Below are 19,291 nucleotides of genomic sequence, written 5' to 3' on the forward strand. Positions count from 1 at the left end.
CCAAAGTATTCTGTACTCCTGGCGATAAATCATACCACTAGTACTTTATTATAATTTGTAATTGCCTATTTTGTCTGTTTGTAATGGTAAGAACAATGTCTACTTGCTCACCACTTCTTTCCCAGAACCAGGAAAAGGCTCATTTAATAAATTAATAAACCCTGTCAGGGAGGCAATGATTACATTTTGTCACAGATCCAAAACTCAGAAAAGTCGAGCAACATTCTTAAGGTAGTGTGGTTATTAAGCAGAGAAGCCGGCATTTCAATCTATATCTTTTATTATCAAGTCAAGTGTTCTTTCTACTGCTGATCATTCAAGATTGTATTGTATTTCTCATGTAAAGAAAATATATTTGCACGTATATTTCTGTACATGACAGACTACATGTCTAATTTGAAATGTAGAACAGGGATTTCTATGGGGTTTGATGAACACTATTGGGTACTAAATTATAAATATCAGCACCAAGATATAGTAACAGTAACAATGTCAAACTCACTAGTGTTCTAATCTTATGCTGCATATCATTCCTGGGATGTCTCATATATATCTCAGATTGAAGACATTCAAAATGAAAATGTATTAATTCATTTTACCTTCAAAATGCATTTCTTCTCTTATTATACCTTAATATAGTTAATAACATCATTTACCCATATCTCAAATTAGAAGCCTGGTTTTCTGACTTTTCTGCCCTAAATATTTTATGCCAGAATAAACAATTCACCTAGAACAGATTTATGTGCTAAAACCTATGGCCTTGTAATTTGACTGAGTAGGCAAAGACAAGTCATTATTTAAAATAAAAAAGAACTGGTAGCTGAAGTCACTGAATTAAGACTTTCATGTAGTAATGATGTTTTAGTCTCAGAGTTCCTGATTGGTGATAATTGGTTGATGACAGCTGCCTTTAAAGTGGTCATTATTGCTGAATTTTGTTTTGGTTTTATATATCCTTTTGGTCCCTGGTGAAATGTTCTTAGAGATGTTTTCTCTGATAATCCTACCTAAGTAAGGTTTCCCTCCTATTAATTTCTATCAATATAATTTTTCATTTCTGCTTAGCATAAATTTCAATTTATAATTATTAAGTTAGGGTAAAATTATGATTATCAGAATAATTTACATTTATCTATTTAATATACCATTAACTAAACTGTAAACTCCATGAGAACAGCAACTATATGTCATCGATATGAAAGCAAATATAAGAATATCTAGTTTAGATTTAATTAAGCAGTCTCATAATTTGAGACTTTCAATAGATTAATTTTACTTTCTTCACTCCTTCTAAAAAAAATCAATATTCAAACTAGTTTATTACATTACTATTCTGATTCAGCCTTAGGAGTTTAATTTTAAAATACACCAAAGTAATAATTTTTATCTTTGAGGTATATTATTCTTGTGATATTATCTAAAATTATCTAAAAGGAATAGAACCTTATTCCTAGATGAAAAAAATCTTAGAAAAAAATAGATTCAAATACAATGCTTTATCTGAATTCACTGTTAGTTTGAACATCTAAAGTGTTAACTAAGGAAAAAATATCAAGACAAGCTACTCATCTCTAAGGTTTTATAATGAGAAAATTAACTTAATAGATGTTAATATTTTTATTTTTAGGATTTCACTTTAGTAAAATTAGAATGCCAAATTATTTTAAAATTGTATTTAATATTTTCTTTGTAATTGAGATGTAATTATTAAGTTTTAAAAAGGCTCAAGAACTACTATGTATAATTGAATTTAGCTTAAAATATTTATAAATGTTCACAGTATATTATTATGAAAAGAATACTGCATTTTGAATAGTTCTGCATTCCCAACATTTAGGTCTTAATATTTGACTAAGCATTTGTAGTGGACTTAAGCTTTAGCCTTATTTTCTAGACTTCATAAATGAGTGTAGCTTATGTAATTGGGATTTGATGCAAACAATAAATTATTTTGTTTTAAAAATTTGAGACATGAATGAGGTACTTCTGTACAATTCAAGCCTTAGAACTCCATGTTTTCATTCAGTGGGAGATATAGTTGATTGGCACCTGAATGGCATTAACATACATTTTATGTCTAGAATGTTCTTACATTTTGTCTTCATTGAAGATTTAGAACCATAATTTTTTTAAACTAAAAATTAATATTGGTTGTATTTGACACAAATCTAAAAACAATGATATACAACAGTAATGCTGTGAGGACGTTGCTGAGAAGGTTGTACCATGGAATGTAAAAGCAATAGTACTACACATATGAAGAACTGCTTGAGATCACTTCTAGTTAAGTCCAGTTACAACATTATTAAAACTCAGGAAAAAGTTGGAATTGAGGAAGACAGCTATATAAGTGGTAAATTTGATGACAGAGAGAAAGCCACAGTTTGAAAAATTACCTGCAGATCCCTTGAATAAATTTAGAAAAAACCTGATATTGAACAAACACTGTAACTTATTACTTAAGAAGGAATGTTACTGTTAATCTTTTGATGCCAGTATTGGATTCATCATATAGAAAACTTGAAAGCACAAACGACTAACTTAACCAGGAAAGGGATGTTCCAGAAGAAAGCAGTTACAGCTATAATTACATAAGTTATCATATACATGGAGATGTGAGGCAGCAAATAAATATCTAATTTTTCCTCCAACATATGATTTAGTATTTGGGAAAAATTATTAAAAAATAAATACTAAAAACTTCCTCCCTCCCGCAAAGGTTGGCATTAAAACTTTCTTTCTAATCAATTTAGATTTATTTCCAAATATTAGGCAGCAACATTCCAAGCTGAATATGTTTGAAAAAATTTGGAATGGTAATAGAGCAGGGAGCTACCCTAGCCTGGACAAGTTAAAAAAAATCCTTTTGGTGATATTATTTTATTTTGTTAATTTTGTTTTTTATTGAAATGCATTTATCCTTTACATAAACAAATAACTTCACATCTATACTGATGAGTATGCTAAAAAAATAACAAGTCTAGAACAAAGAAACAGAAGCTACAGAAAGTGATACCTGTAGCTGTGAATGTAGGAGTATATATTTTACATGAAATTTCTATTATCTTACTTGTGGCCTAATATGACAATCTGTAAAATAGTAGGTGGTAATTATCCATTCATTTTTCATTGCATTATCTTGCATGCAATCCAACCTTGACAAGCAGAGGGGAATATTGGTTAAGTTTCCCACACTCATATAGTAGAAAAGGTTGAAGGTGCAAGGAACTGTACTTACTTTTGGTGTTGGGCAGGAAGCTGTAGAAAGGCGAGATGTAGCCTGAGCACGAGGCGATTCTGAAGGAGTAGTGCTGAGGGAGGCTGTGTCCCGTGGGAGCACCTGGACACCACGAGAAATGATGGAGTCTGGAATCTGGACAAGAAAAACAAGGATGGCTTAATATTCTGAAAATACCAACAACATTAACATCAGTATCCACACCTAACTTATTTTCTTTGGCATTATTTGCTGCCTAGCTCTAATATATTTGATCTCATTTACTATTAGGTATAAATGCCTACCTGATAATTTGGATATAGGTTTCATTCCAACAATTTGTGATAGGACAGAAACTTTCAGATTTAAAATATTTTCCTTGGCCAAATAATATTTCATAGAACTTTTTTTATGAGAGGCAGTTTAGCTTTGTGGTTAAGGAGTAAAGTGTTTGGCATTCATATACTGGTTCTGAAACATAATAGTTATTTACTTCCAAGATATTTTCCATTTTCCTTTCAGATTCTCCACCCTTCATCCTTGCTGCTCTAAACTGACCTGTACAGATAGAATCAACAAGCTAGTCAGTGGGAGGCCCTGCCAGGAAACTAAACCATTAGAGGAGATTAAGATCTGGTCCTTATTCCCCTGGTTCCTTATCTACCAGGTCATCAGAGGTTGGCTAAGTCACAGCTCCTGTCAGATGACCCTTGCTTATAGCTCTTTTCTGGATTCCAGTAGGAGTTCTCACCCTTTGCCCCATTAGGACTAGAGTATTAATGGTTCCCAGTATTACTAGTCGCAGGGCACTGCACTGTGTCTTGTTGCTTTCCCTATAACCTATGCAACCCTTTGTAAGCACTCTAGTCCCTTATTAAACTCTTCTCAATTATGCATTTAACTATGCTATGATTTCTGTTGGGACACTGATGGCTACATTTTTTAAATCACCATTTCCTTTACCTAAAAAAATGAAGATAATGATAGCATCTACCTCACGGGATTACTGTTGAGGGTTAAATAAGGTAATGTATATAAATTATCTAGCACTTGTAAGTAGTAAATAATAAATGTTGACTATTGTGATAAAGACTGATGTAACTAGTCTTTTGTTTGTACAAATATACAAACAATGTGGATTATTTATTTTAAAAATTACTATTTATGTTGGTTATAGAATTATTATTATTTTTTAATGTTTATTTATCTTTGAGACAGAGACAGAGAGCGAGTGGGTCAGAGAGAGAGGGAGACACAGAATCTGAAACAGGCTCCAGGCTCCGAGCTGGCTGTCAGCACAGAGCCCGATGCGGGGCTTGAACCCATGAACTGGGAGATCATGACCTGAGCCGAAGTCGGACGCTTAACCAACTGAGCCACCCAGGTGCCCCGATTATACAATTATTATTTTGGGGTATGCATAATTTTGTTCTGGGCTAGTACTAATGTGTTTAGGTTTTCTGATCACAAATGAGAAGTTGACCACTTTCAAGTTTTGTGCATAAGTGGGGATGTATATGTGATAAAGGATAAGAAATTAACGTTCAATCAGTAAGTATCACTTACTATATTAAAACAAAGAAGCAGCAGCCAGACTTTATGACTGGGAAGATGCTCCTCTTCTTATGTAATCATCTTTTTCTCACAAAGGACATAATACAATTTCCATAGAAGTGCTTTTATTTAGTTTCCATACCAACATTCTCATTACTGATGGTACTGCTACCACAGTAAGGCCTAAACATTTTATATGATTTATAAAGAATATTCCCATAACTAGGGTGAAGGCAATGGGAATTCTGAGAAGAAAAACTGCTCTACCTGCTAATACATTTGAGTACTGAATTGTGATAAATATTTTAAAGAAATGGTGGATAGTTTGATTTGAAAGAGCTATCTGTTGCCATTTATGTCTAATAAAAGAGGCAAGAATTGGAAAGAAAGTCAAAGAAAACTCCTATTATACTTCATTTGATACCACGTTCTTCTATTTCATAACAATTTCCACATTTATACTACATTTATATGTGTGACGGTTTGATCAAGTCTATCCCACACACTAGAATGCGTTGTCATGATGAAACTGTGCTCTTGCTACTATTTTATGTCCAATACCTAAGAAAGCATATGCTCAAATTAAGACATATATATATAATATACAGACTTCCAGACTCACACACATGTATACATACATTACATGTCTCTCTTTCTCTCTCCTTCTCTCATATGAATGTAAATAGAACAATAGGATATTTGAGGGAAAAGAGAAGTTTAAATTTGAATACTTTGGGGTTAATAGTCTGGAGATACCCAACGAACTATCAGAAATATGAGTCTGCAGCTCAGGAAAAAGTTAAGGGTTAGATATATACTTTGGGAGGGGCATCTGGGTGGCTCAAGCAGTTAAGTGTCTGACTTTGGCTGTCACAATCTCACGGTCTGTGAGTCTGAGCCCCGTGTTGGACTCTGTGCTGAGAGCTTGGAGCCTGGAGCCTGTTTCAGATTCTGTGTCTCCCTCTGTCTCTGTTCCTCCCTTGCTCGTATTCTGTCTCTCTCAAAAATAAATAAACATTTAAAAAAATAAAAAAAAAGATATATACTTTGAGAATTATCAATAGAGATGGTAGTTTCAGTCATGCAAATATTTCAGTTTATCTAAGGACAGTATAGTATAGTATATAAAAGGACAAAAGATGATGGTTGATAATTTTAGGGAAGATCCATATTAGGGAACTCAGAAGATGGATAACAAAAGAAAAAATTAAGGAGGAAAAAAAAGAATTTGTAAATGAAATAACAGTATCTCCTATTTTTTCCTTGAGCAATCAGGATTTGTATCTTTCATACTGGCTCAATATTAAATAGCACATTTTTCACTTTCAAAAGTATTTCAGTTTGGAAGATAAATTATTTGGTTTCCAAATCTTTAAGAAATTGTTTGACACTAAAAAGGAAAATCAAGACCGTGTGGACATAAGGGAAGGAGAGAAGAAGCTTTCAAGATGTTAATAGATATCAACTATTAGAATATGAGTAGGTGAGAGTTGGAAAAGGCCACTGAGAACCTGAAACACTCCACCAAAAAAGTGCTACAACTTATAAATGAATCCAGTAGAGACTCAGGATATAAAATCAATCTACAGAAATCAGACACATTTCAATACAACCATAATGAAGTAGCAAAAAGAGAAACAAATAACCAAATTTACGACACCAAAAACAGTAAGATACCTAGGAATACGCTTAACTGAAGAGGTGAAAGACCTATAGTCTGAAAACTATAAAATACTGATGAAAGAAAAACAAATGGACAAACATTTGGGCAAATGGAAACAAATTCCATTCTTGTGAACTGGATGAACAAATATTGTTAAAATCTCTATTATCCAAAGCAATCTATACATTTAATGCAATCCCTATCAAAATATCACCAGCATTTTTCACAGAGCTAGAAAAAACAATCCTAAAATTGGTATGGAACTACAAAAGACCCTGGATAGCCAAAAAGCAACCTTGAAAAAAGGAAAGCAAAGCTGGAAGCATCACAATTCCAGGCTTCAAGTTATGTTACAAAGGTGTAGTGACAAAAACAGTATGGTACTGGCAGAAAAACAGACAAATAAATGAATGGAACAGAATAGAAAACCCAAAAATGAACCCAAAACTATATGGTCAATTAATCTATTACAATGCAGGGAGGAATATTCAGTGGGAAAAAGACAGTCTCTTCAACAAATGTCCAGTTGGGTAAAGTGGACAGCATCATGCAAAAGAATAAAACTGGACCATTTTCTTACACTATACACAAACATAAATTCAAAATGGATTAAGACCTAAATGTGAGACTTAAAACCATAAAAATTCTAGAAGAGAAGACAGCCAGTAACCTCTTTGACATTGGCTGTAGCAACTTCTTTGTAGATATATCACCTGAGGCAAGGGAAACAAAAACAAAAATATACTGGGACTACATAAAAATAAAAAGCTTCGGCACAGAGAAGGAAATAATCAGCAGGACGAAAAGGCAACTGACAGGATGGGACAAGATATTATAAATGAAATATCCAATGAAGCATTAGTATCCAAAATATATAAAGAAGTATAAAACTCAATACCCCAAAAACCAAATAAACCAATTAAAAAATGGGCAGAAGACATACACAGACATTTTCTCAAAGAAGACATACAGATGGTCAACAGATACATGAAAAGATGCTCAACATCACTGATCATTAGGGAAATGCAAATGAAAACTACAATGAGACATTACCTCACACCTGTCAGGATGGTTAAAATCAACAACACAAGAAATAGTGGTGTTGATGAGGATATGGAGAAAGGGGCATCTTCTTGCACTCTTGGTGGGAATAAAGACTGGTGCAGCCACTCTGGAAATCTGCATGGAGGTTCCTCAAGAAGTTAAAAATAGAACTATCTTATGATCCAGGGATTGCACTACTAGGTATTTACCCAAAGAATAAAAAATAATGGGATGCTTGGGTGGTTCAGTCAGTTAAGTGTCTGACTTTGGCACAGGTCACGATCTCACAGCTTGTACATTTGAGCCCCACTTTGGGCTCTGTGCTGACAACTCAGAGCCTGGAGCCTACTTCAGATTCTGTGTCTCCCTCGCTTTCTGCCCCTCCCTTGCTCACACTCTGTCTCTCAAAAATAAATAAACAGTAAAAAAATACAAAAATACTAATTCAAAAGGATACATGTACCCTGATGTTTATAGTAGCATTATCTACAATAGCCAAAACATGGAAACAGCCCAAGTGTCCATGGATAAAAAAAGAGGTGGTGTATATATACGTGTGTGTGTGTGTGTGTGTGTGTGTGTGTGTGTGTATAGACACACATACATTCATACAATGGAAGATTACCCTACAAAAAAGATTTAAATCTTTTTTAATCTTTTAAATTTGCAATGACGTGGATGGAGTTAGAGAGTATTATGCTAACTGAAATAAGTCAGTCATAGAAAGACAAATCCCATGTTTTCACTCATATGTAGAATGTAAGAATTAAATGAGCAAAGGGGGAAAAAAAAGAAAGGTAGGCAAACCAAGAAGTCGACTCTTAACGTTAGAGAACAAACTGATTGTTATCAGAGGGTAGTTTGAGTACCAGGGGGATGAGTAAAATACATGATGGAGATTAAGGAGTGCACTTGCTGTGATAAGCACTGGATATTGTATGGAAGTACTGAATCACTATCTATACATTTTAAACTAATATCACACTGCATGTTAGCTAACTGGAATTTAAATAAAAACTTAAAAAATTGCCATTAGATCTCGCAATTAAAGAAGTTACCAGTAGAGTAAAAAGAGTAGAAGGGAGTTGAGGAAGCAGGTGGGATGGTAAAGCAGGGTAATCTGTAAGAAAAGAGGAGACACATTCACTATTATTCTTTCCTTTCATGCTTGAAGTGAAGATCTATTAATAAGAAAAAGTGGGAGTGATAACTTTCATAAATATCTGGACATATATGTTGATGAATTAGCAGGGAGGATAACTAAGGATTTAGGAAAGGAATTATCAATGATGTGGATCCAGTTAATATTGGCAATCACAAATTCACAATTTCATTTTATAGCCTGGAAATAAATTTTCCACCTATTTCAAAAAAGAGACCTAGGCAAAAGATAGACTTTGAAATTGTTTGCAGAGATATGGTTGTGAAAGCTACAGAAATATATGAGACATACATAGATAGAATTTACCAAGCTCTAAAAAGGGAAAGGAATAGACACTAAAGAATAAGATAGGAGTAGTTAATAGCTGTATGAGAGAGCTATTTTTTTTAAGTTATTTATTTTGAGAGAGAGACAGAGAGAGAAAGAGAGAGAGAGCGCAAATGATGGGGAGAAGGACAGAGAGAGAGGGTGAGAGAGAATCCCAGCAGATTCTGTGCTGTGAGTACAGAGTCCAACGCCGGGGTTGAACTCACTAACCATGAGATCATGACCCAAGCTGAAATCAAGAGTTAGATGCTTAACTGACTGAGCCAACTAGAGGCCCCGAGGGATAGCTATTTCATTATTTGATGAAGACAGGTACCCGATTATACGAGGTAAAAAAAAAAAAAAATGGAGGTAAGGAAAAAGAGGCAGTGAATATAGGTTATTCAGTTGATGGACATTTGAACTGTCTCCATTTTTGAGACACTATGAACAATGCTACTATGAATATTCTAGCATGTGTCACGATTCCTATTTGTATTAATTTTAGGATACACACACCCACACACACTTAGGAACAGAATTGCTGGCTGTAGGGTAGGCATATCCTCTTCTACAAATTTCCAAATTGATTAAGGCAATTTATATGTCTATCGAAAGAAAACAGTGATAGTTCCTCCTATTCTACGACTTATCTCTACTTAGTATTGTCAACAGTAGCAATTTTTTTCAAATCTGGTAGTAATAATAATGTTATTGAGGTTTTAATTTTCCTTTCTCTGATTATTAGTGAGGAAAAGCATTATTTTATATGTTTAACAGGCATTTAGGTGTTCTTTTTGGTAAAGACCCGGTTCAAGTCTTTTGCTCAAATATTCCCTCATCGGGATGTCCTTTTTTACTGAATTGTTAGATGTTTGTATCTATTCTGGATAACTAATTATCAGTTTTGTATGATGAAAACATCTATTCCTATTTTGTAGCTTGTTGTCTTACATAATCATGTCTTATGATTAATAGAATAATTTAGCCAAATATATCAATAGTTTCCTTTATAGTTAGTGGGTTTTGTGTCTTAAAAGGAATCCAGTAGAAATGGCAGAATAGGAAATGTGAAAATTCCATCAAGTCACAAAAGAGGTGAACAAACTATCAAAACTTGTCAGAATCACCTATACCCAAAATCTACAAATTCAAAGTTTATAGTCAGGTGAATTCTTAATTAAGAAAAAAAGACAAAAAACGAAAATCAAAAATATATTCCTCCCCTTAACAGTTCCGTGGTAGACTTGAAGACACAGCTCACATTCCTCATAAGCGTCCTTATTACTGGAGAGAGAACAAACCTTATTCTTAAGAATTACAGTTCTTTGTTTCAACATGTCTGGTAGATCACTGAAGGACGTATAGGGCTTGCTTTTATTTCTCCTACCCTAGAACTCTCCTAGGGCTCCTACAACTAACCAGATGGTGGTCTGCCCAAAAATGTAAAGGCAAATATATCAGCAACTGCTGTCTGGGCAAGGGATAACAGTTGGGACAAAGGATACATTAACTGAAAAACTTGGGAGTAAAGGCTATGTAATGAAATGCTTTCAGGCATAAGGACTTTAAAAACTCCCACATATTCCTAGGAATCTAGAGGTCATGTTAATGTCCGGGGTTGGCTTCACCTAATCTTCCACCTCTTGTTGAACTTCAGACTTTGCACTAGCAGGAAATGATGGCTAAGTTAAAGTTGTAAACTGGCTAAGTGCTGAAGCCACACAGCAACACACACAAAGAGTCCAAATGCAAAAAAGGAGAGATTTTGCTATTTCAGTATATATTTATCCTACATATCCAAGGAAACCTCTGTTGGATCACTAGCTGATTGACAAAAAGCTAATGGAACAGAGACTTCAGTAACCACACAAAATAAATAATAAAACTTGACAAGAAAGCTAATCAATAAATAAAAACCTTTAATTATGACAAAGAGCAATGATATGCCCCAGGGAGGGGGAAAAATCTTGATTTTCAGAGTTTCCACTTATAATATTTAAAGTGTCTGGTTTTCAACAAAAATTTTAAGCTATGCAAAGAAACAAGAAAGTGTATCCCATATGTGGGGGGTGGAGGGGGGGTGGAGAAGAAAAAAGAATACATTGAAATTTTCTGAGAAAGCCCAGACACTGGGCTGACTAGTGAAAAATTTTAAGTCAACTATCTGAAGTACAGTAAAACCTTGGTTTGTGAGCATAATTCATATCAGATACATGCTTATAATCCAAAGCTCTTGTATGTCAAAGTGAATTTCAAGAACCATTAGCTCAGTTGTGATCATGTGACATTCGGCATCAAGTTAAAATTGACATCACTAGTTTATCGAGTTAAAATTTATTGGAAATGATTGTTCATCTTGTGGAATACTTGCAGAACAAGTTATTTGCAATCCAAGGTTTTACTGTATATTCAAAGAGCTAAATAAAAGAATGGACAAAGAACTAAAGAAAAGCATGGGGAGGATGTCTCACCATCAAGGAACATCACAAAGAGAGAAGTAATAAAAAGGAAACAAATATAAATTCTAAGGTTGAAAAGAATAGTTGAGGGGCACCTGGGTAGCTCAGTCAGTTAAGCAACCGACTTCGGCTCAGGTCATGATCTCATGGTTCATGGGTTCAAGCCCTGCATTGGATCTGTGCTGACAGCCAGCACAGAGCCTGGAGCCTGTTTCAGATTCTGTATCTCCCTCTCTCTCTGACCCTACCCTACTCACGCGCTCTCTCTCTCTCTCACTCTCAGAAATAAAACATTAAAAAAAAAAGAAAGAAAGAAAACATTAAAAAATTGAAAAAAATAGTTGACCCTTGAACAATGCAGGGGTTAGAGATATCAACACCTTGTGCAATAAAAAAAATCTGTGTATAACTTTTTACCTCCCCCAAACTTAGCTACTAATAGCCTACTGTTGACTGGAAGCCTTACCGATAAACAACTGATTAGCACATACTTCATATTTTATGTGTATTGTATACTATATTCTTAGAATAAAGTAAGCCACACATGTTATTAAGAAAATCATAAGAAAAAAAACTAAGAAAAGAAAATCATAAGGAAAAATACATTTATAGTACTATACTATGTTTAATGAAAAAAGATCCACATAGATCCATGCAGTTCAAATCTGTGTTGTTCAAGAGTCAACTGTAAAACTAAAATAAAAAATTCACTAGATGGGCTCAGTAGCAGATTTGAACAAGCAGAAGAAAGAATTAGTTACTTAAAGATAAATCTGAGAATACCTACTTTGAACAGAAAGAAAAAAATGAAGAAAAATGAGCAGAACTTAAGAACACTATGGGGGGCGCTGGTTGAGCATCTGACTTCGGCTCAGGTCATGATCCTGCAGTTCGTGGGTTCGAGCCCCGCATCGGGCTCTGTGCTGACAGCTAGCCTGGAGGAGCTTGCTTTGGATTCTGTATCTCCCTCTCTCTCTGACCCTCCCCTGCTCATGCTGTCTTTCTCTTTCTCAGAAATAAATAAAACATTAAAAAAAAAAAAAAACACTATGGAAGGAGAGTCATAAACACACCAAGATATGCATAATGGGAGTCCCAGAAGAAGAGAGAAAGAGGCAGAGAAAATATTGGAGGAAATAATGACTGGAAGCTTTCCAAATGTGATAACAGACATAAATCAATATACCCAAGATGTTCAACAATTCCAAGTTAGACAAAGAGATCTACACCAAGACACATTATAACAAATTGTTGAAAGTAAAAGATAAAGAATTCTGAAAGGAGCAAGAGAGAAGCAATTCAAATGAGAGATCCTCCATAAGATTAACAGCTGATTTTTTAGCAAAAACAATAAGGGTCAATAGGTAGCAAAATAACATATTCCAAATGCTGAAAGAAAATGATGAACCAGAAATTTTATATCTGACAAAAGTAATCCAAAAATGAAAAGGAAATCAAAATATTCTGAGATAAACTAAACCCAAAGTAAAGACCTAAAAAAAAAAAAAAAGCATAGTAAAGACAAATAAAATAGAGAACAGAAAGACATGGAAAGAAACAACAAAACCAAAGTTGGTTCTTTGAAAAGAGCAACAGAATTGACAAATCTTAACCTAGACTAAGAAAAAAAAAAAAAGAAAGAAAGAAAAACTCATACTACCAAAATCAGGAATGAAAGTGGGGACATTACTATTGATCATAAGGAAGTAAAAAGAATTATAATACTATAAATAATTGTATGCCAACAATTGGATTCCCCAGATGAAATGGGAAAATTCTTAAAAACATAAAAATTATGAAAACTGATACAGGAAGAAGAAAATCTGGAGTAGACATATAACAAGTATGAATCAATAATAAAAAAAACTTCCAATACAGAAAAACTCAGGGCCACATAGCCTCATTAGAGAGTTTTATCAAACGCTTAAAAAATAATTAACACAAATCTTTACAAACTTTTCCAGAAAACTGAAGAGGAGGGAACATTTCCTAAATCACTTCATGGGGCCAGTATCACCTTGATATCAAGTCAAATGAAGACAGCACAGTAAAAGAATACTATAGACCAACATTCCTTATGAATACAGATGCAAACTCTTAAAAAAGATACTAGAAAATGAATCCAACAGCATATTAAAATGATTACATACCATGACCAAGTGGGATTTATTCCATAAGTGTAAGTGTGGTTCAACATTAGAAATATATTTCTAATATTAAAATATTCTAATAAATAGAATATTCTAATAGAAATATATTCTAATCATTAGATTATTCTAATAATTCATATTTATTAGAATATTCTAACATTAGAAATAAATATTCTTTTTATTAATAAAGAAAAAAATCCACAAGATAATCTTTTTTTTTTTAAATATTTTTATTTATTTCTAGGAGAGAGAGAGACAGCGTGAGCAGGGGAGGGTCAGAGAGAGAGGGAGTCACAGACTGAAACAGGATCCAGGCTCTGAGCTGGCAGTCAGCATAGAGCTCGATGCGGGGCTCGAACCCACGAACCGCGAGATCATGACCTAAGCGAAAGTCGGACGCTTAACCGACTAAACCACCCAGGCGCCCCAAAATCCACAAGATAATCTTAACTGATGTAGAGAAAGCATTTGACAAAACCAAACACCCTTTCATGATAAAAATATTCAGAAAAATAGTAATAAATAGAAGGCAACTCCCTCAACCTGATAAAGGGCATCTATGAAAAATTCATAGTTAACATGCTACTTTTAGATAAAAGACTGAAAGCTTCCTCCTAAGATAAAGATGAAGGATGTCTTCTTTCAGCACTTCTTTTCACACTGTACTGGAAGTTGTAGCCAGGGAAATTAGACAAGAAAAGAAATGAAAGCCATCCATATTGGGGAGGAAGAAATAAAACTTCTTCTTCATAGAGGGCATAATGTTATACATATAAAATTCTATAACTCACAGAAAGAACTATTAGAGCCAATAAATTCAGAAAAGTTGCAGGATACATGAGGAACTAAAAAAATTGGCTGTATTTTTGTACACTAACATTGAAAAAATTTTTTAAATTTCAATAATAGAATCTCATTTACAATAGTATCAAAGGAATAAAAAAATTAAGGAATATGTTTAATTAAGGAGGTGCAAGACTTGTACACTGAAAATTACAAAAGAAGACATAAATAAGTGGAAAGATGTATATTGTAAAGATGGCAATATTACCCAAAAGGATCCCCAGATTTAATGCAAATCGTAACAGATTTTTTTTTTGCAAAAATAGAAAAACCATCCCAAAATTCATATGGAAACTTAAGGGGTCCCCATAGCCAAGATAATCTTGAAAGTTGAAGGACACACACTTTCTAATTTGAAAATTTACTTAAAAGTATAGTATTCAAAACAGTATAATCCTGGCATAAGGATAAACATATAAACCAATGGCATAGAATTGAGAGTTTAGAAATAAACCCTCTTATGTTAAGGTTAATTGACTTTTGACAAAGGTGCCAAGACAATTAATGGTAAAGAATAGTCATTTCAATAAACTGTGTCCAGAACAACTTGATAGTCACATTAAAAAAAAATGAAGTTGGATCCTTATTTCACACCATATACAAAAATTATTTCAAAATCAATGAAAGAACTCAATATAAGAGCTAAAATAATAAAAATGCTTAGAAGAAAACAAGGATAAATATTCACTATCTTGTATTTAGTACTAGATTCTTAGATATGATACCAAAAGTACAAGGAACTTAGAATATTTACACAAGATTTCATCAAAATTAAAAAGTTCCGGGGCGCCTGGGTGGCTTAGTCAGTTAAGCGTCCAACTTTCGCTTAGGTCATGAACTCGCGGTTCGTGGGTTCGAGCCCCACGTCGGGTTCTGTGCTGACTGCCAGCTCAAAGCCTGGAGCCTGTTTCAGTCTGTGACTCCCTCTCTCTCTAACCCTCCCCTGCTCACGCTGTCTCTCTCTCTCTCTCTCCTAGAAATAAATAAAACATTTAAAAAAAATTAAAAAGTTCCATTTATCAAAGGGAATTATCGATAAAAGTAGATAAGACAACCTACAGAATGGGAGAAAATCATATAGATATATGATTTGTAAATCATATATCTGATAATGGTCTAGTACCCAAAATACATAAAGAACACTCAACAACAGAAAACAATCCATTTAAAAACCTCATTTTTTTAGTTTTTACTTTGAGACAGAGACCATGAATGGGGGGTGGGGGTCAGAGAGAGGGAAAGACAGAATCCTAAGCAGGCTCCACACCATCAGTGCAGAGTACCACTGAACCCCCCAAGAGGGGCTCGAACACACAAACTGCAGATCATGACCTGAGACAAAGAGTTGGACGCTTAATGAGCCACCCAGGTGTCCCTAAAAACAACCTCATTTTTTAAGAGGCAAAAGACTTGAATAGACATTTCTGCTAAAAAGATATACAAATGGTCAATAGCAACAATAAAAGGTGCTCATCATCATTAGTCACTAGGGAAATGCAAATCAAAACCACAATGAAATGCCACTTCATACCCAATGACTATAGTTTTTTTTTTTTTTTTTAAGGAAAATAACAAATGTTGTTGAGCATGTAGAGAAACTAGAAACCTCATCCATTGCTGTTGGGTATGTAAAATGATAGATCTCTGTAGAAAACAGTTTGTGAGGTTCCTCAAAAAGTTAAACAGAATTATCATATGCCTCAATTCTATTCCTAGGTGTAGATGCAAGAGCATTGAAAAGTGTGTTCAAACAAAAACTTGTACACATATGCTCATACCAACATTATTTTAATAACCAAAAGGTGGAACCAACCAAAATGTCCATCAATTGATTAATGGCTTAATAACATGTGGCATATTCATAATGGAATACTGTGCAACCATAAAAGGAGATGCTGATATATGCAACAACACAGATGAACCTTGAAAACATGATGTTAAGCAAAAGCAACCAGACATCAAAAGCCACATATTACATGCTTCCATTTGTATGTTATGCCCAGAGTAGTCAAATCCATAGTGACAGAAAGGAAATTAATAGTTGCCACAAGGCGGGGAAAGAAGTTATGGGAAGGAACTGGTTAACTGGTATGGATTTGTTGTTGGTGGTGGGGGAAGTGATAAAATATTCTGGAATTAGACAGAGGTGATGGTAGCACAACACTGTGAATGTACTAAAAGCCAGTGAATTGTACACTTTAAAATGGTTAAAATGGTAAATTTTATGTTATGCAAATTTTACTTTAATTAATTTTTAAAAGGAATCCTCTAATCCAGCATAGTAAAAGTGTTGTCCTGTATCATTCTACAAATTTTATAATTTTGCCTTTCATATTTAGGTCTCCAGTAATCTAGAATTGATTTTTATATACTATATGAGTTAGGTGAACTAGTTTTTTTTTTTTTTTTAATATGGACAGCTTATTGTGGCAACATCATTTATTGAAAAAAGACTTTTTCCACTGGAATGCAGTACAAACTGTCATATACCAAGTGTCCATACATGTGTTGGTGTTTTTCTTCATCTTATATTCTGTTCCACTGGTCTGTTCATTCTTACACCAATAATGCAGTACTTTAATTACATCATTTTAAATCTTGATATTTATAGGGCAGGACTTTCCATTTGGTTCTTTTCCTTATTCAAGAGTATCTTGGTTATTTTGGCTTTTGCATTTATTCTGTATATATTTTAGAAGCAGCTTGTCAAGTTTCTCTCTTCCTTTCTTAATTAAACAGACACACACACACACCACTTAGAAACTGCTAGGATTATATTTACTATGTTTATATAGAAAAGTATAAAAAGTTTTGAAAGATACCCCTCTGATTTTTAAAAAAGTGATTACTTCTGGGGCAGTGTGAAAGCAAATAAGAAAAAGATGAAAGGATAGTTCAAATGGGTGTTAATCTTTTGTTTCATTTTTATTTATTTTCATTTTTCATAAGGAGGGTGTATTCATGTATTACTTGTATAAATACAGATATTTTTACTAATAAAATCCATGAAATGGATTGTTTTAAAATTAAGACCTGGTCTATGCATTCAACAGTAAGGGAGAAGTAAAAGAATGAATACAATGTCTTGCATACTTAATAATGTCTTGATACTTAATAATTATTTCCTTCATAATAAAGTAGAAGAAGCAGGCACTAACTTTTAAGAATTATAAACTCTCTTTGAGCTAGAAGGAACAGAGTGAAGAATTAACTCAGAAAAATAGTTTAAGCAGAGGGGACAGATGTTTAGCCTTGATGGTCTTTAATAAAACAAGAAGCAAGAGAAAAGAATGGAGAAAAGGAGGAGGTGAAAAAAGGTTAAGCTCTGACAATTGCAATTCATCAGTGTGTATAAAGGAGTCAATAAGAGATGAACCCAAGGCTTGCCAAGGAGTAGTGAGTATCCACCTCGAGTAAGCAGAATTTGTAGTGGGTTAAGTCAGCACAAATGAGAAGAAGAAATGCCAAATCACTTGCAAAGAAAATAACATTCCTTTACTTTTAGAGAATAATCTGTATTCTTACTGTCTTATGCAACTGAGAGCATGGAGAAAACAATTTGTCCCATTTGATCTCAAACCTTTTGGAGATATACAATATATTTTGACTGCCGATTATTAAACAACAGAATTTTTCCCTTTAAGGGAAATTGTAATGAGAATGAATACTTTTTAAAGAAACTTTACTAATTCTTTCAATCTATGTTGTTTTTCTGTTCAATTAATTTGACTGACTGGGTGAACACTTCTAAAAGAAAAAATGGAGTTATAATATCAAACTCAGAATACATCACCGAAGTGTCACTTCTCTTTTTGAGCTCTGAAGTCTATTGAAATGCCAGTAACAACACTAATAAAATAAACACATACATTCGTATTTTGATGTCAAGGAAATTCACAAGGGAGTGTACAATTACCCTTGAATCATTATTTATAACAGTTAAAATTTTTGTATTGAAAAAATATTTAAATTTACAGAAAAGTTGGAAGACTACTCAATAGAAGATGTTTGCATTTAATTCTGGGTAGGTAGTAAGCAAATTTATAATAATTGGAGCTATTTTTTCCCAAAGCAGGCATATATGAAGGAGTACAGCTTCCATAGCTACAATTTGTCAATCTCTATGGCAATGCTTTTAGAGTCACTATCCAGCTTGGTAGTTAGTTCCATCACATCCTTTCTTAGTAACTTATCTGTTTAAAGATCTTCAAGGTAGGCTGTATTTTCCTTTTCCTTTTTTTTTTTTAAGTTTTTCTTTATTCATTTAGTGATCTGTACACCCAACATGGGGCTCAAACTCACAGCCTTGAGATCAAGAGTTGCATGCTCCTCTGCCTGAGCCAGCCAGGAGTCCTGGGTAGGTTGCATTTTCTAAAAATCCAACTAGACATCCAAATATGCAATGTAAGATCTGAATTTATTAGTAAAAATAGATTACATGTGAATATAAAACAGATTTTCAGAAAATATATATCATGTATCTTTCCAGAGCTTCTGATACTGTTATTTTAGTGGCTATGATTAAGGGTTATAAAAATTTTACTAAAGAACAGAACTATAAAATTAGTGTATTCTGAGCTCAGTAAGACAACTGACAAGTCATTCATGAAATTCCTGTGGGCAAGATAGACAAAGAAAGTAGGTTTTGATGACTAGAAGAGACATATATGTTATCTGGTTAGCAAATATACATATACATAACTAGTAGGGTTTCTGGTAGCATGTGAAATAGCCTATCATAACAAAATTTCTATCAGTGACTTCAGTGAAAGCATGATTAACATATATGTAGGGAACAGAGGTAGAAAATACAGGTAATATGGCAGATACTGATTAAAAAAGATCTTTTTAGGCTAGACTGATCAGATAAATGTAGCAAAACAAAAT

At 33.7% G+C, this 19,291-nt stretch overlaps 1 protein-coding gene across 1 annotated transcript in view; it reads right to left on the reverse strand.

Annotated features, from left to right (window-relative positions):
* GPHN (gephyrin) overlaps positions 1–19,291 on the reverse strand; it is a gene marked incomplete at its 5' end in the record, with an annotated part of 348,385 nt that overhangs the window by 206,672 nt on the left and 122,422 nt on the right. Inside the window, one exon of the mRNA XM_039240741.1 lies at positions 3,242–3,376. Within this exon, the coding sequence (XP_039096672.1) occupies positions 3,242–3,376 (135 nt within the window). The remainder of the gene's footprint in view (positions 1–3,241; positions 3,377–19,291) is intronic.

The sequence above is a fragment of the Hyaena hyaena genome, unplaced genomic scaffold (assembly GCF_003009895.1).
Source record: "Hyaena hyaena isolate Hyena2069 unplaced genomic scaffold, ASM300989v1 scaffold_179, whole genome shotgun sequence".
NCBI classification, from domain to species: Eukaryota; Metazoa; Chordata; class Mammalia; order Carnivora; family Hyaenidae; genus Hyaena; species Hyaena hyaena.